The following is an 18,772-nucleotide window of genomic DNA, read 5'->3' on the forward strand; positions in this document are numbered from 1 at the left end:
CACACACTCCATCTCTCACACACACTCTCTCTCTCTCAAACATACACTCCGAGGAAAACCTTGCTAGCAGCCGTTTCATTTGTGTCAGAAACGGGCCTTTTTTTACTAATTCTCTTCATAATCCGTCCAACCCACTGCTTTCCACCCTAGCCAAGAATATATGATCTGTGAATAATTTATATTGGGTCTGTCTGTATGTTGCAGACACCAAGCATGTCTGCCCACTCATCATGCTCCAATGGTTCCAGCAATGAACAGTTACCAGCCGTTACATGCAAATGAGAACACTTCATTTACTACCTTCATAACCCCTTATTATCCTGGATATCAGTCCTGTAAAACTCTCTTTTGCACACATACTCCTCCATTTCTCCCACAACTCCATTAGTCCTTTCCCAATTTCTCTTACTTAGCAGAAAATGGCAGAGATGAAAATACTAGAAAGACAGCATCCATACCTCTCGTTTTCCCTTCACCTGCTGTTTTGTCTTAAATACCCCATCCAGTATAAAAATCCAAAGTCACGAAGGGCTGAAAATCCACCAACTTCACAAGCAGTTAGATGCCTCCCTCCCCTTCTTCTGAAGTGCTTTTCAGCGCTGAATAAGGGGTTGTAGAAACACATAACCCTCCCACTCATCCCCCCCACCCCTGTCCTTTATTATCTAAAAAATAGATCTTGATGCCATTACCTTTCTTTCAATGCTCATTCAATGATCTCCCACTGGTATAACATTGTGATGTTTACTCACCTTCAAAACTTCTACCTTACAATACCACCCCTGACTTGGGCAGCCCAATCCACCTTCTTCCATTGGGCTGGCCAACCATTGCTAACAATCTCAAACACTGCCCCCTCCTCCCAATACAAAAGAACTTGTCTCTCCAGCAAATTTGGTGTCATATTTTAATAGGTAACTGAATAAAAAGAAACATCTAACAGGGAATGATCATTATTCTAAGGCTGCTATTCTTCTCAGCTGGCTCATCGTCATCACCTTCCACCTCTTCCGATCTTTTGACAGCTTACATGCTAAAAGAGGTAAGTGAGTCCACCTGTGTAGCAATATAAACCCATAAGTAACTCAGAAGACTGATGGCCCTGGGACACAGGGGCGTAGCCAGACTTCGGCGGAAGGGGGGTCCAGAGCCCTAGGTGAGGGGGCACACTTAAGCCCCCCCCCCCCGGCGCCACCACCACCTTGACCCCCCTGCCAACCCTCCCCCGCCGTCGCCTACCTTTGCTGGCGGTGAACCCCAACCCCCGTCAGCTGAAGTCCTCTTCTTCCTTCATTCTGTTTCTGAGTCTGACGTCCTGCACGTTGTACTCAGGACGTTGTACGTGCAGGACGTCAGACTCAGAAACAGAACAAAGGAAGAAAAGGACCTAGGCTGGTGGGGGTTGGGGTCCCCTGCCAGCAAAGGTAGGCGACGGTGGGTTGGCGGCGGGGGGGGGGGGGGGGGGGGGTCGAGAGGTGGGTCCAGGGCCAAATCTACAGGGGCTCAGGCCCCCGTGGCCCCATGTAGCTACGCCCCTGCTGGGATAGAACTGCTGTCCCACAGTTCAAGTTCTGAGCATGCATGCACTTCAAATGCACAGCATTCGCCTCAGCTGAACAGTTGTATGACAAAGCTCTTCCAATAAATTATTTTAATAGTTTTACTTATTATTATAAGCACACCATCAAAGTTCTTTGGTGCTTCTGTAGCTCCTTGAACACTATGAATTTCTTCTTAAAAGCTAGACTCTTCAGTCTTGCTCTCTCTGTGCTGGAAACTTCCACATAGACTACCTCCATCTTCTCTGCCTCAGCTGTCAAGGATCATGTCATGGCATAGAATATTATGTGTTGTTCAGGATTGCTTTGGACCTATGGATATGGTTCCTTCTTGTGCTGTTAGGCTGCACATTCTTTGCCTGCATTATGTAAAGGCAGCAGCAGCAAATTCAAGCATCTCGTCAGCACTGAGCCATGGGCTGCTGTCTTCTGTAGCCAGAATTGCACTTCAACTGCCTGATGAACAAATGTCCAGCTTTACGCCGAGTCACAGCAACCTTCCACTTTATAGTCTTCAATAGGAGACTCTGCACCTCCCTACAGCTTCCTGCAGCATCACTAACCTGCAGAGTTAGTTACAACCACATGGAAAATCCGGCCCCGCGGTAACTTGTTTGTCGCTGCTGCTTATCTATGTAGGGAAGCAGCAGCGGCGGGGGGGTGGGGGGTGACGGCAGAGATAGGAAGATGGCTATACAAATGATAAGTAGTAGTAGATGGTCCCGATGCACCAAAGCAGTTGCACCGCGCGAAAACTAAAAAAAAAAAAACGGTGCGCGCTAGGATACACTACTTTCAGGAAAAGGCGGGGAGTGGGTGGAGGCGTGGTTTTCGTTTCGGAGCTCGACGCATGCCTGGTGGTGGTGCGGAGCCGGAGCCTGTTATTCGCGCGGCGCGTGCTCTTGAGCTTTTCTGCTAGCTGACGTCTGTGTGAGGCTGGCAGCTATGCTGGGCTTATTCTCTAAAGCATTTGGGTTCCTCTGGCGGCGGCAAGAGGATAATGATGCAGAGGCAAGACCTACACGAGGTATTTAATTGGTAGAAAGTTGTTTGTTTGTTTTTTGAGGGGTGGGGTGGGGTGGCTTGTCCTTTTTCAATAATGGCCATATTGCCGTTGCGGAGCGCCTTGTAGTTATTTTTTTTTCCTTGGGTTGGGATGTGGGAGTGCTGGTTGCTTGAGAGTGAAAGCTGAGCCGTCTTCGATTTCCTGAGGATTTTTTGTTTAGATTTTTTATTTTAATGGGAGGACGTGAGGCCTGAATCTGTAGGTGTGTCCGAGTATGGAGTGGCCGCCTGGGCTTCACAGCCTAGGTGATCAGAATTCCATTGGCCTATGTTGGAAGAACAAAATTGTAAAAGGGAAAAAAAAAGCGCGCAGTTGTGATTAGACTTAAACTTAAGTGATTTATGTTTAAATCTGTTTATTCGTAACCACTCTGAGGGATAGCACCTTCACTAGGGTACTCACTACAATACACATTAAACCATAGTACCCACTATAGACATAAATCACAATTCGTTATTAAATCAACCAGCTCACATTACCTCCATACATACATATACACATACCTATTACCCGCAGAACTCACTCATACAAACCTTCCAAATCACCCACCTCGTTCATCCACTTATCCTGATGTTACATATACATTGAGGCATATTTTCAAAGCACTTAGCCTTCCAAAGTTCCATAGGTTTCTATGGAACTTTGGAAGGCTAAGTGCTTTGAAAATATGCCTCATTGTGTTCACATATATCAACAAAACTGTATGCATCATTGTCCAAATCCTTTTAAACGAGCCATGCATCTGCTAACTCAGTTTCAATGTAGGCTCAGTATTGGCTTCCTCTGCACCAAAACCTAGTTCACGCAGATCTTCTTTCCTTGTGTATGCCTCCAAACCTTCAGTAAGGAGTGCGCCGCAGTTCCATACTCAATACTCCATTGCAGCTGACTCTTCTAACATAACCAGTGTGCACAGATCTTTCTTTTTTTTTTCCTTTCTTGGGGTGATCAGCGGCTTGACGAGTGCTACTGCTGGCAACCACTAGTACATTTCACCATATATCAACTCCATACGCATTGTATGAGTGAGTTCTGCGGGTAATAGGTATGTGTATATGTATGTATGGAGGTAATGTGAGCTGGTTGATTTAATAAAGAATTGTGATTTATGTCTATAGCGGGTACTATGGTTTAATGTAAATCTGTTTATTGACATAAAGAACAGAAAATACACACAGAATGTTGCAACAAAAGAACAATAACAGTGCAACCCACAATTGTCACTGCAGCAAACGTCAATTAGTTTTTCATTTTTATCTCCGATCAGCCCTCCCTCTCTTCCCCCCACCACCCTCCTTGAACCCTCTTATGTTTCAACGTTTTAATAAAGCCAAGATAACACAGTGCAGACTGCTTACACAGATCCAAAAAAGACAGTTGTAGGCTCAGAACCAACAACAAAATTATTTTGGTTTTTGTTCCCCACGCCTCCTGACTTCTTCTCCCCCCCCCCCCCCTCATCTTATCTATCCCCCAACCAAAGTGTATGTAACTGAGAATTCTCCATGTTACTGCTACTCAACATTTATTGTAAATATTCCCTCCCCCCCCCCCCCCCCCCCCCCGCTCCCCACTGAACTCCCTCTGCTCTGTAAATCACAAGGAGTTGCACAACCTAATATTGCCTGGTTAGTTTCTCCAGTTTATCCATGCGTTCCAGTAGATTATACACCATGGAAACAGTCCCTGCCAGGTGTGACCAGCAGAAGAAGGGGGGTGTTGATGCCCCTGTATAGGTCGTTGGTGAGGCCCCACCTGGAGTATTGTGTTCAGTTTTGGAGGCCGTATCTTGTTAAGGATGTAAAAAGAATTGAAGCGGTGCAAAGAAAAGCTACGAGAATGGTATGGGATTTGCGTTACAAGACGTATGAGGATAGACTTTCTGAACTAAACGTATACGCTGGAGGAAAGGAGAAGCGGGGTGGTACGATACAGATGTTCAAATATTTGAAAGGTATTAATCCGCAAACGAACCTTTTCCGGAGATGGGAAGGTGGTAGAACGAGAGGACATGAAATGAGATTGAAGGGGGGCAGACTCAAGAAAAATGTTAGGAAGTATTTTTTCACGGAGAGAGTAGTGGATGCTTGGAATGCTGTCCCGCGGGAGGTGGTGGAAATGAAAACGGTAACGGAATTCAAACATGCGTGGGATAAGCATAAAGGAATCCTGTTCAGAAGGAATGGATCCACAGGAGCTTAGTCAAGATCGGGAGGCGGAGCTGGAGGTTGGGAGGTGGGGATAGTGCTGGGCAGACTTATACGGTCTGTGCCAGAGCCAGTGGTGGGAAACGGGACTGGTGGTTGGGAGGCAGGGATAGTGCTGGGAAGACTTATACGGTCTGTGCCAGAGCCGGTGGGGGGGTATAGTGCTGGGCAGACTTATACGGTCTGTGCCAGAGCTGGTGGTTGGGAGGCGGGGCTGGTGGTTGGGAGGCGGGGATAGTGCTGGGCAGACTTATGCGGTCTGTGCCCTGAAGAACACAGGTACAGATCAAAGTAGGGTATACACAAAAATTAGTACACATGAGTTATCTTGTTGGGCAGACTGGATGGACCGTGCAGGTCTTTTTCTGCTGTCATCTACTATGTTACAACTGACCAACTCTCTTGGCTCTAATGCTCGACTTCTCTTCACCACATTGAACTCTCTCCTCAAGGTGCCCCCTCCCCCAACTCCCCCTTCATTATCTCCTCAGACCCTTGCTGAATTCTTTCACAACAAGGTTCAAAAGATAAACCTTGCTTTCTCTACCTCACCAGCTCTCCCTCCACTAGTCCGTTCCCCTCTCTCTCCTTCCCCTCATTCCCTTTCCTCCTTTCCTGAAGTTACTATTGAGGAAACTACACTTCTCCTTTCTTCCTCAAAATGGACCACCTGTTCCTCTGATCCCATTCCCACCCACCTTCTTAATGCCATCTCTCCTACTCTTATTCCTTTTATCTGTCACATTCTCAACCTCTCACTTTCCACTGCGACTGTCCCTGCTGCCTTTAAACATGCTGTGGTCACACCTCTCCTTAAGAAGCCTTCACTCGACCCTACTTGTCCCTCTAATTACCGACCCATCTCCCTCCTTCCTTTTCTCTCCAAATTAACTTGAGCGTGCTGTTCACCGCCGCTGCCTTGATTTTCTCTCCTCACATGCTATTCTTGACCCACTACAATCTGGTTTTCGCCCTCTCCACTCAACCGAAACTGCGCTTACTAAAGTCTCCAATGACCTATTACTGGTTAAATACAGAGGTCAATATTCCATCCTCATTCTTCTTGATCTTTCCGGTGCGTTTGACACTGTCGATCACAGCATACTTCTCGATACCCTGTCCTCACTTGGATTCCAGGGCTCTGTCCTTTCCTGGTTCTCTTCCTACCTCTCCCTCCGCACCTTTAGTGTTCACTCTGGTGGATCCTCTTCTACATCTATTCCTCTGCCTGTCGGCTTACCTCAGGGTTCTGTTCTTGGTCCCCTCCTCTTTTCTATCTACACTTCTTCCCTTGGCTCATTAATCTCAACCCATGGCTTTTCCTACCATCTCTATGCTGAAGACTCCCAAATCTACCTTTCTACCCCTGATATCTCACCTTGCATCCAAACCAAAGTTTCAGCGTGCTTGTCTGACATCGCTGTCTGGATGTCTCAACGCCACCTGAAATTAAATATGACCAAAACCGAGCTTCTCATTTTCCCCCCCAAACCCACCTCCCCGCTCCCCCCGTTTTCTATTTCTGTTGATGGCTCTCTCATTCTCCCTGTCTCCTCAGCTCGAAACCTTGGGGTCATCTTTGACTCTTCTCTCTCCTTCTCTGCTCATATCCAGCAGATTGCCAAGACCTGTCGTTTCTTTCTTTACAACATCCGTAAAATCCGCCCCTTTCTTTCCGAGCACTCTACCAAAACCCTCATCCACACCCTTGTCACCTCTCATTTAGACTACTGCAATCTGCTTCTTGCTGGCCTCCCACTTAGTCACCTCTCCCCTCTCCAGTCGGTTCAAAACTCTGCTGCCCGTCTCATCTTCCGCCAGGGTCGCTTTACTCATACTACCCCTCTCCTCAAGACCCTTCACTGGCTCCCTATCCGTTTTCGCATCCTGTTCAAACTTCTTCTACTAACCTATAAATGTATTCACTCTACTGCTCCCCAGTATCTCTCCACACTCGTCCTTCCCAACACCCCTTCCCGTGCACTCCGCTCCATGGATAAATCCTTCTTATCTGTTCCCTTCTCCACTACTGCCAACTCCAGACTTCGCGCCTTCTGTCTCGCTGCACCCTACGCCTGGAATAAACTTCCTGAGCCCCTACGTCTTGCCCCATCCTTGGCCACCTTTAAATCTAGACTGAAAGCCCACCTCTTTAACATTGCTTTTGACTCGTAACCACTTGTAACCACTCGCCTCCACCTACCCTCCTCTCTTCCTTCCCGTCCACATTAATTGATTTGATTTGCTTACTTTATTTATTTTTTGTCTATTAGATTGTAAGCTCTTTGAGCAGGGACTGTCTTTCTTCTATGTTTGTGCAGCGCTGCGTATGACTTGTTGCGCTATAGAAATGCTAAATAGTAGTAGTAGTAGTAGTAGCTACGGCTTGGGTTCCATGTGATAAATATCGTTTATCGAATGAGAAGTTGTTGTCCCTGATCACCTCCCATTCTCCTATTGAGCCCTGTGCATGGATCCACAATGTACCCAATAAGGCCCCGATGACCAACATATTAATTAACTTAACCCATGAAAAAAAAATTATAAACCATTTAATACTAAACTTCGCGCACGTGAAGGCAGGGACTGAATGTAAGGTCAAACTTAAGTGATTTAAAACATGAAGAAAACAGACTCCAGCTGTATATGTGGTCACTTAGAAATGTCTTTTCAGTTTTCTATCAATTTCCAGCTGTATATAAGGTCTAAAGAGCTCGGTGGATTTAAATGACTTTTTTAGCTGAAGTGGATAAATCTGTATACGGCACCTTGGTAGCTGTTCCCTGGCTGAAATGATCCTCAAGGACACGGTTCGCAAGAAATTTCTAGAATTGTGAACGGAAGGTTCAAGACTCTTATGCAGTGGTGGTTGTCACCCAGGAATCGTTGGAGCGCCCTTTCCGATAACACAATGGGTGGTGATGACAACGGACGCTAGCTAGTCGTGTTGAGCAGTTCATTACAAGTTCCATCTGGCACAGAACACCTGGGCAGAACAAGAGCTTCAGTGGTTGATAAATCATTTAGAGCTAAGGGTAGTGCGGAATGCCTTTCATGACTTTGCTCCCTTTCTGGTAGGGACACTGGTCCAAGTTTTCTCTGATAATGTAACGGTGGTGGCTTATATCAACAAGCATGACGGGACTCGCAGCTGTCCAGTAGTGGTGGAGACAGCCTCCGTCATGAGTTAGGTGGAGAAAAGTTTTCTCTGCTTATCGGCGACTCATCGCTAAGTCCTTGAATGTGGATGCGAATTTTCTCAGCAGCCACTCCTTGGACCAGGGAGAATGGGAACTATCTATCCAGGGTTTTCAGCTGATAGTGGACTGATGGGGGTTCTGTGCTTCTGGACTTGCTGGCGACAAAAATAAATGCCAAAGTGCCCAAGTTTTTCATCCGTCAAATAGAACCAGGATCGATGCCGTACTGCAGCCCTGGCTGGAAACGCATCTATTGTATGTCTTACCTCCTTGGCCCATGGTAGGCCATGTGTTTATATGGATCACATTGCACTATGGTCGAGTCATTCTTATAGTCCCTAATTGGCCTCGGAGGCAGTGGTATGTGAACCTGATTGAACTGCTGGACAGGGTCCTGTCCATCTTCCGCAAGTACACGACCTATTGAAGCAAGGTCCAGTGCTCATGGAGCATCCATGCCTTAGGGTGTGGAGGACGTTCCAAGGGCTGGTGTTCTGAATGTGGACTTCTTCCTTCTCTGCTTAGATCGCTAAAAACGATTCTCTAGGCAGACCTTCAGAAAGGATTGGCATTAGTTTCTCTAAACGTTTAGGTTTTGGCTTTGGCCTGTTTTCGGGGGCAAGAAGATGTTTCTGTCTTGCGACTCACCTGAATATTGCTCATTTCTTGTGGATCATTTGCGTCCTTTCTTTCATACGCCGTGTCCAGAGTGGAACCCTAATTTAGCCCTTTGGGCTTTTCAGACGTCTCCTTTTGTGCCACTCCAGAAAGCCTCCTTGCAATATCTTAGGCTAAAGACAGCCTTCATGGTGGAACAATATGCTGTGCAACTGTTGTGTATAAATTACAAATAGAAAACAATAATAACAGCGAGCAGCTATAATAACCCGTCTCACCACCATCCTCTACCCTTCCAACCCCAACAATAGCTGATTTCTACTACCCCAAAGAATCCTAATCTACCGTGTTAAAATCTCCAGGGGTGCAAAATACAACTCGTTCTGTATGCCCTGGAGGGGAGAAATATGCCCTATGAAGCACTTAAGATTTTTTAATCTGTGGATGAATAAGAAGTCATCAACAATCTCAGGATTCAATCTAGGTCACCTGACTTCCACATTCCTTCAATAGAACATGTCTTAGAAGATGTGCTGGTAGCAGGATGTACAGGATTCCCCATGCAAATGTTACTAGTTGTGGCTAGCATGTTTTCTTTTTCCAAAAAATCAAAATATCATTGTCTGTATCACTCAAACATAAATAATAGTCCAGTTCATTAACAGGCTTCAAAGTACAAAATGACACACGGACAAAGGTTGTCCCCGTCTTCGTAGGCTGTGTCCCTGTGGGCTCTGACCCCACCCTCGCGGTTACTGCAGGTCCCCGTGTCATTCTCATGTTTTCTTGTCTGGTTAGTTTTAGGTTTGCAAGTCGTCTAAGGTTGTGTGTGTTCTGAGTTTATCCTCACTGCTTGTGTACATTAATACTGAGGAGCTGGACTGGATGCCACGAGAGAGAGCTCAATTTTCAGTTCTGTCTCCTCCTGCTGGTTGATGGGACATAAGTATTCCACAGGTTCTGGAATAGTGGGAAGGACCAATTGAAAGAAAATTATCAGTTAAGACCTAATTTCTCTTAGTGAAGACTGTCTCTTGGATGTTGGCGGCTTCTGGACACATCTGTTGCATATGATGAGGAAAGAGAAATTAGATCTTGCTTAGTTTTCTTTCCTTTAGTAACACCAGATGAGTCCAGCTACCAGCCCTTGTTTGTTTCTCCATTAAATCAGCGTTTTTTTCTAACTTCATGTTTCTCTTGTTGAGCAAATGTTTTCACATTAGTTCAAAAACTGTTTTCCACTTCTTTGTCTAATACTGAAATTTTTGAGCTACACGGGATTCTATTAAGGCACAGCACAATTCTGTACTTTGTATCTCCACCTGGTAGATGGATGCAAACCTATAAGTTCTGGACTCATCTGGTTCAACCAATGGAAAGAAAATTAACAGGTAACATATAACTTCTCCTTCCTACATAGGGTCTTTCTTTCCAGCCATTGAGATTCAACCACATCCTACATATATACATGCTCTCTTCCCCCAGTACAGTACTCTCTTGAGGGCTGGCACTACAAGCATTTTCAGAATCTGTGTATGCTATGATTTCAAAGAGTTAAGTAAGAGCAAGGTGTTAAGTAGCAACGACCCTATCAGAACTTAACTTCTTTGACCTCCCTTTCTGCGTTTGAGTGGTCTAAGACAGTTTCTGCATTACTTTGTGTCCTGTTTTTAAAAAAAAAAAGTTTATTACCCTAATTTCTATTTACATCTATCTCCATCCTTTCAGAGAACAGCTTGTAGTAAATTGCATAGTGTATAAATCATCGTTTCTATTAATACACATATTCTACTGCATTGCTGTCCTTATATCCTTTTGCTTTATATTATGTTTCTCTGTGAAGATATTAACTCTTTGTCTGGACTGATTATTCAGTTGAAAATTTTAGCTTTGCTTGCAGTCATCAGTTTACTACTTGTGAGTCTGGCTATTCTTCCTCTTCAGTTGTTTAGCGTGAAAATCACCAGACGCAGTTATATATGCTCAGCTGGATTTGCAGCTGTTTACCATTTTGTTTTTGATTGCTCAACCAGAAAAGGTTTTTGATTTGGAGACCTTGTTGATCCCAGACCTTTTATGTGACAGAGACTCCTGACGCAGGCCCTGCCACCGAAATATGGTCTGTGTCGAGTCTGAAGATGTGATAAGATTTCCAGCTTTTGTCAACTGCTGTTCTGCTATTTATTTATTTTATTTATTTATTATATTTGTACCCTGCGCTTTCCCATTCAAAGCAGGTTCAATGCGGCTTATTTGTTGTCTGGCTAACCTATGACATTCAGATAATCCACAACCTAGACAGCTACTGTTTTGTGCCTGCAAACTGAGGTTTCCTTAAAGCTGATATGGGGCTTAGAGAGACTTTATGTAAACTTTGACTAATAATTAAAAAAGAAAAAGTCTCCCATTCAAGTACAGTAATTTTAACAAATAAAATTAGTTGATATACAGCATATCCAACCAAGGTTTATTGCTAGCAGAAATGGAACCCTCTTAAACAGAAATTAAGAATGTGTTCTTTTCCTTGCAGGGCTTGTATTGTAAGATTATTTTTTTTTCACACTGTAATATAGCCTTCGTTTTTGTTTTTTTTTAGGTGATGCAAAGTTAAAGAACGTATATGGAGTGGTGACCAGGTTCTGTGTTGATTATGGGATGATCAATGATCAGATATGCTTCACTAGTGATGATGTGATTGGCAAGAGGCCCTTACAAGTTGGACAGAAAGTTAATGTTCTCGTGGAAGAAGATCCAGCATCTGGTGTATTGAAGGCGGTCAGGGTAGGATGTCAATTATAAATACTTATATTTTATTCTTTGAGTTTTTCTCTTTTTAGACTAGCTCCTTCATGATTGTGTCATATCTGTCCAGTATTCCCTCCCCCTTAATAACATGAGTTATCCATCCAAATTTGTGCCACAGATGATAGAGCATTTCAGGGCAGGCGACAGCAGGGTTGGCTGACACAGACCCTTCACAATGCTGAGCGCTTCAGGATTTGAGCTCTGGCGGGTCCACTCTGGAAGTTTCCCTTTCTGCGATGGTGGAAGCTCCAGGTGTTGTTTCTGGGTTCAGGGGAACATTTTTTTCACCAGAATTTGTGCTGCTTTTACACCAGGTCTGTTTGTTAAAATGGGTCCTGCCACTTTCTCAACCTGCAGCGACAGAGCTTGCCCCGGTTGGCCCCACGGGGGACTTGGGACGGTCCTTGCAGCCTTCGTCGGGGGACTTGGGACAGTCCTTGCAGCCTTCGTCGGGACGGGGGACTTGGGACGGTCCTTGCAGCCTTTCTCAGGGGACAAATAGTACCAGTTCATCACGGACTTACCTGAATCTCCACTACCCAAATTGCAAAGGACTTAAATACAAGACAGCCCATGCGTCCAACTTCTCTTACATAAGCACACGTCCAACTTCTCTTACATAAGCACACGACTGTGAAACGCACTGCCACAAGCTGTGAAAACAATCTACGATCACCTAAAATTCAGAAAATCATTATTCATCTATTCGGAAAGGCATACATGACTGACCCAACTTAAATGCCTCAACTCTGCAACACTTCACTACCAAAGATCGTATTGGTCATTATCATACTGTAGGATGAAAATAAGTAATTAGGGCAATAATTATTCCCTGATAAAACTTATTACAAGGTTTCCGCTCAGTCTAGGGGAAATATTATAAAGAAACCTTGTGCTGGCACCCTGCCAGTGTTTTGTTCTTCGCCAAAAAAAAAACCAAAGCCACGTCACAGATGAGAATTGTTATTATTTATTACAGGTAGAAAAATAGACACTCTGCAATAGCTTATATGCAAAAATATCTCTTACTGAGATGCACTAACAAAATATATTGTCTAACTACACTCTGATAATCCTGAGACTACGTACAGTAATGATTAGAACAGTACAAATGATATCCTAATGAAACTTATCACATCTTATGCAAAATACACATTAGCAGCTGTCCCTGACCAAGAGCTGACAAAAACCAGTCGTACTTAGATAAAACCACTGCCTAACCCCAGACTTGGAAATATATCACTGTGATCTTACCACCCTGTCCTGATGACGGCTTCAGATAAGACCGGAGCAGAATCTCCCCAGACGCTATCTCAGCTGTCTGTGTCTTTTGTAGTGCAGGTCTTTCTCAGCAAACACACAGGTTCCCGTCTCTCCTTTGGTTATCAGAGCCAATATCTCTGCCACAGGTATTCGCACCAGTTATGCAGGTCACAAGGTTGGTATCATACAGTCTCTAGCTCACCCTGAGCCTTGCTGGATTTCTTTTTTTTTTTTTTTTTTCAAATTTCTTTATTATATTTTAACATAATAAGTACATCTCCACATATTTGCAACGTTCAACATGTGTAACATATTTATCTCTTCTTCTATAACAATATTTGCAAATAAACTCTTAACAATCCCTCCCCCATTCCTCCCCCCCCCCCCCCCTTTCTTAATGCGGTGATTTACATGTTTCTCTCATCTGTTCATAAGGTTGCCAAATTTGTTGAAACCTATGTAATTGGCCTTTTCTCAATGCGGTCAGTTTCGCCATCTGATGTAGATAATCAAGTTTATGCTTTACTGCTTGAATATGTGGCACCTCTATCTGTTTCCATGCCCTTGCCACTGTCATTTTGGCTGCTGCAAAAATCTGGCTAGCCATTTTATGTTGGTGTATCTTACATTTTCCCGGTCGGAAGTGTAAAAGACAATATTCCGCCCGATTTGGATATTCTATCTTTGTAACTTGGTATACCATTGCTCGAATCTGGGTCCAAAATGCCTGCATCTTGGGACATTCCCACCATACATGCATAAATGTACCTCTATTACCGCATTCCCTCCAGCAGTTCGGTGATATCTTATGGTATATTTTTTGTAGTCTATCTGGTGTATAGTACCACCAGTACCATATTTTATAACCATTCTCAGCCACTGACTGAGTGATAGAGGTCTTCAATAAATATCTAAGTCCCCTCATCCAGCATTCTCTTGTAAAGGTTTGTTGTAAGGCCCCCTCCCATCGACTAATATAATGATCTTGAGGGTTGGACATTTTTAATAGTGCCTTATATAATTTTGATACTCCCCCTTTGCCCCCTCCTCCCTTAATTGCCCTTTCTAGCGCTATTTCCGTAAGTTCCAGTTCTTCCCCTGCCCGTCTTTTTATGTAGTTCCGCAGGCTATGATAATATGCCATATCCCGTTCTTCCAACTCGTATTCCTCTTTTAATTCTTCAAAATTTTTGATTTCTCCATTATTCCATACCTGGCCTAACATATATAGTCCCTTACGGGCCCAATTTTTATATACATTGTCTGATTCTCCTAGTGGAAACCCCGGAGCCCCACATATAGCAATTTGTAAAAAATATCTCCTCTCCGGAAACATCTTTCGTCGTATCCGTAACCATGTCTCCAGTAAGATACCAATCCCCACTGGTACCCTTTTAGTTAGAGACATAAGTTCAGTCCCCTCCCTCCATAGTATATCTCCTATATAGCGGGTACTCAACCATGAACGTTCCCAGTGTAGCCATTTTTTATTGTTTCTAGGAGTCCATTCCGCTAATATTCTTAGTTGAGCTGCCTGATAATATAAATGGAAATTTGGTACTCCCATTCCCCCCTCCACGGGCAGCTGAAACATCATATCCCTATTTACCCTGGGGGGTCGCTTCCTCCAGATGTAGGCAAACATTTTCCTATTTAGTTGTTGGAAGAACTTTTGCGGGATAGGTATCGGGATGGCCATGAACAAGTATAATATCTTTGGTAAGAGTATCATTTTTATAGCATGGATTCTTCCCAGCCATGATATAGTGAGTCCTTCCCATCTATCCACTTCCTCAAACAGTTCTTTGACTTTTTTGGGATAATTTGCTTGATATAGTCCCCCCCTATTTCCGGGGTAATCTGTATCCCTAGATAGCGAATTGACTTAGTTGCCCATGTGAACGGAAACTTATCTGTTATCTCTTGTACTTCCCTAGGTGGCGTTGTGAGATTTAATATTTCTGATTTATTTATGTTAATTTTAAATCCTGAGACCCTTCCATAGTTTGTCATCACCTTCATTGTCTCTTGTATTGATTGTGATGGATGAGTTAATGTCAGGAGAACGTCATCGGCAAAAAGCATTATTTTATGCTCCCTTTGCCCCCGTACTACTCCCCTTATATCTTTGTGTGCCCGTATTATCCTAGCTAGGGGTTCGATTGATAATGCAAATAATAATGGTGAAATTGCACAACCTTGCCTTGTGCCTCTGTGCAACTCTAATATGTTAGTATGTGTCCCATTTATCTTTAATACCGCCATCGGTTTCGTGTATAATAGGCACAGCCATGTCATAAATCGTCCCTCTATACCTATCTGACGTATTACTGTAAAGAGAAACTCCCAATCTACACGGTCAAATGCCTTTTCAGCATCGACCGAGAATATTATTGTTGGTGTTTTTTCATCCTGTATTTGTTGTATGATGTGTAGCAGTGTCCGAGTATTGTCATGTGTTTGGCGTCCCCTAATGAAGCCAGCCTGGTCTTCATGTACCCATCGTGGCATTACCTCCTGTAGGCGGCGTGCCATTATTTTAGTAAAAATCTTATAGTCCGTGTTCAGGAGAGATATTGGCCGGTAGGAGCCACACTGTAGCGGATCTTTACCTGGCTTTAGGAGTATGGTCACTTCAGCCATCCTCCATGAGTATGGCAACTCTTGTGCCTCCTCGAAGGCGGCAATAGCTTTCAGTAGTACAGGGGCTAGTATTTTTGCAAATCGTTTATAAAATCTAGAAGGGAAGCCATCCGGCCCAGGGGATTTGTTGTTTGGTAAATCTGCTATTGCTTCTTCTATCTCTTCTAATGTTATGGCCTTTGATAAAGCTTCCTGCTCCCTTCCCGTCACTCTAATCATCCCCAGGTCCCGCACGTATTGTTCCATGTCCTCCCTTGATGTATCATGTTCTGCTTGATATAGCTGATTATAGAAATCCCAAAATACCCCTGCCATTTCCTCTGTTTGTGTTATTAGCTCCCCTGAGAGGTTGTGTATGCCATGTATATAATTATGCTGTGCCTGTTTTTTAAGCTTATTAGCCAGTAATCTGCTTGTTTTATTTCCAAATTCATAATACTCCTGTTGTACTTGTTCTAACTGTCCGGCTATATCCGCCAGTTGTATTTCATTAAGTTGAGCTTTAAGTTGACGTATTTCTTCTATTTTTTTGCTATCTGTTGGGTCTTTCTTATGCATGTTCTCTAGTATTGTTATTTGTTTCCGTAAATTAGTTTCTGCCTCTGCTTTTTTCTTATTGATATAGGCTTGCTTCGCTATACATTGGCCCCTAATAACTACTTTCAGACCCTCCCATAAACTTGTCGGTTTAACCTCTTCATTATCATTGAACTGTATATATTCTCTTATATTGTTTTCTATTTCTAGGACACTCTGTGGGTCCATCAAAAGTGTTTCATTTAGGCGCCATCTTCTCCTCCTTGCCTTCCCTTCCCCTCCCACCACCTCCAATAGCACCATCGAGTGGTCAGACCAGCTACATTGCTCTATCTCCACTAGTTTGATATCATTTCTCAGCCCTCTGCCTCCTAGCCAATAATCAATTCGTGAGTAGGTACTATGTTTGGGGGAGAAAAAGGAGTAATCTCTCTCTGTCCCATGTCTCTCTCTCCATATGTCTACTAGGTCCCATCGGGCCATCCACCTTATGAGGGCTTTCCTATCTGCTGTAGCATATTCTACCCTCCCTCCTGAGTTGTCCAGTTTAGGATCTATCGTGAGATTAAGATCACCTCCCATCAACAATTCTCCTTGTATATTTTCTTTTATCACCTTTTCCACTGTATCTAAAAATTCTCTCTGCCCCACGTTAGGGGCATACATGCACACTAGAGTATATTGCTTATTATATAGTGACACTGTCATCAATATATATCGTCCCATTTTATCTTTCACTGTAGTATGTACTTGCCATGGGAGGGATCCCGACAAAGCTATCAGGACTCCCTGCGTTTTTTTATTCGCCCTATTGGAAGCACATTGAACAGTGGGATATCTCTTATGTTTCATCAGATGTTCATGGTTTCTTCTCAGGTGGGTCTCCTGGAGAAACGCAACATCTGACTTTTGTCGGGTCAGTTCTCTAAACACCTGTCTACGTTTCTGCGGTGTATTGAGGCCTCTTACATTTAGTGTTATACATTTAAACATTTTACAACTTGTAATAACAAACCTTCAATATATTTATCACCATACTGTAACATCATAACATCCTGTCCCTCTTTTTTCCTTCCCCCCCCATCCTGTATTTCTCCCCTTTGGTTTATCTTCCCCCCGCTCCCCCCTCTAAACTTCCCTCCCCCCCCCCCCCCCCCAGCTCCCTTCCCCAAATCCAGAGCACCCGTTTCATCTCAAAAAAAAAACGGTGCTTTGTAGAGAGGAAGTGACCCCCTTTGCCCTTCTCTAATTAGACATTACCATTTTAGATTCCCCCTCCCCGATCTTTATGTAGTTCTATCATTCCCCTCTGCTCTTTCCCCTTATCTACTTGTCTCCCTCCCCTCGCTTGAGTGGATCTTCCAGATTCCCAATTTCCCTTATATGTTATGCTCCCCCAAACAGAGCCTTATCTCTAACCATATCAACCACTGAATATGTCAGTCCTTGACATTACCCTTGCCATTTGTGTTCAAGTGAGGCGTCCAGCTGATTGCTGGCGTTGAAGGCGTTTGCGGCCTACTCGCTGCCATTTCGGATAATTTCTCATGTTCGTCTGGGAGCGTCTCGTTTCCACATCCGTGGATGCTGATGCTGGAATATCCTCGGGCAGCAGTTCCCGTGCTTCTGCTAGCGTTTTCACCTGATGTTGTCTCCCATCTTTATAGAATACCAGAGCAAACGGGTGCCTCCATCTATATTGAAGCCCCATCTCCCTTAATCTCCTGGTGACCGGTTTCAGGTCTGCTCTCCTCCTCAGTGTTGCTGCCGCCAGGTCCTGGTAGATCTCGATTTTGTATGTGTCCCATCTAAAATCTTGTTTTTGGCGTGCTGCTTGGAGAACTCGCTCCTTGAGCTTATAATCCCAGAAACAGGCAATCAAATCTTTGGGAAGATTGTTTCTTGTAGCCCCAAGGGCTCTATGAGCTCTGTCCAATAGCACTTGCTCAGGCTCCAGGGGCTGTTCGGGAGTTGCCACCAATGCACATACTATCTGTTGTACCACCTTTTCCGTTTCTTGGTAAGTGGGTGACTCCGGCAACCCCCGAAATCGGAGGTTGTTCCGCCGGCTGCGATTCTCCAGGTCTTCAATCTTGTCAGCTAGTGCTTCATGCCCCAGGTCTATATCATGAACTCTCTCCGGTCCAGGGCCCCCATATTCTCCCCCTGTTCTTCCAGTCTAGTCTCTGTTTCCTCCACTCTGTGCCCAAGTTCTTTGATTTCGCTTCTGAGGTCTGCCCCCATCTTAGCTAGGTCAGCTCGCATAGCTTTTAAATCAGAGCGAATTTCATTCAGCAAAGTTCTTAGTTCTGGGAGGGACTCCTCCTCTTGATTCACTTGTTCTGGCGTCGGGAGCATATCTTCAGTAGAGGGGTTGCGTTTTCGATCCCCGCTTGCTACAATTTCCTCACCACTGGCCGCCATATTGTTCTGCCTTGTGGCTCCCGCATATGCGAATTGGGAGAGGCTTGGCGTCGTAGCGCTGGGCTCCATCGCTTTTTTTTTCCTTTTGTTGCTATTTTATTTTTGTTTTTCAATCGTGCTGATGGGTCCGCTCTCCCGCGCTCTTTTCGCCTGCTTAAACCGGAGCCGATGGATGTTTCTCCCTCCGTCACCCCTCCACCTCTCCGTCGCGCCCGGGGCAAAACTTCACAGTTTGCTATTGACAGTGGATCGGAGCCGTTTTTCTTTCACCTGCACTGTCAGAGGCTCTGCGCCCTCCGGTAGATGTTTTTTAATTTTCGAGTACGGTAGGGAATCGTTCTGTTTTTGCTATGGGCAGACAGGAGCTCAGCATTTAAGCTGCCATTGCTCCCGTGACGTCACTTCCTCCAGCCTTGCTGGATTTCTCAGGTCCTTCACAGGTACCCCTCT

The 18,772-nt window shown here is 44.4% G+C and overlaps 1 protein-coding gene across 1 annotated transcript in view; it reads left to right on the forward strand.

The window, feature by feature from the left end:
• Positions 1-2,504: 2,504 nt before the first annotated feature.
• Positions 2,505-18,772, forward strand: part of MOV10L1 (Mov10 like RISC complex RNA helicase 1) — a 229,722-nt gene continuing 213,454 nt past the window's right edge. The window contains exons 1-2 of the mRNA XM_030216802.1: positions 2,505-2,586; positions 11,247-11,431. Coding sequence (XP_030072662.1) covers positions 2,505-2,586; positions 11,247-11,431 — 267 coding nt within the window. The remainder of the gene's footprint in view (positions 2,587-11,246; positions 11,432-18,772) is intronic.

The sequence above is a fragment of the Microcaecilia unicolor genome, chromosome 10 (assembly GCF_901765095.1).
Source record: "Microcaecilia unicolor chromosome 10, aMicUni1.1, whole genome shotgun sequence".
NCBI classification, from domain to species: Eukaryota; Metazoa; Chordata; class Amphibia; order Gymnophiona; family Siphonopidae; genus Microcaecilia; species Microcaecilia unicolor.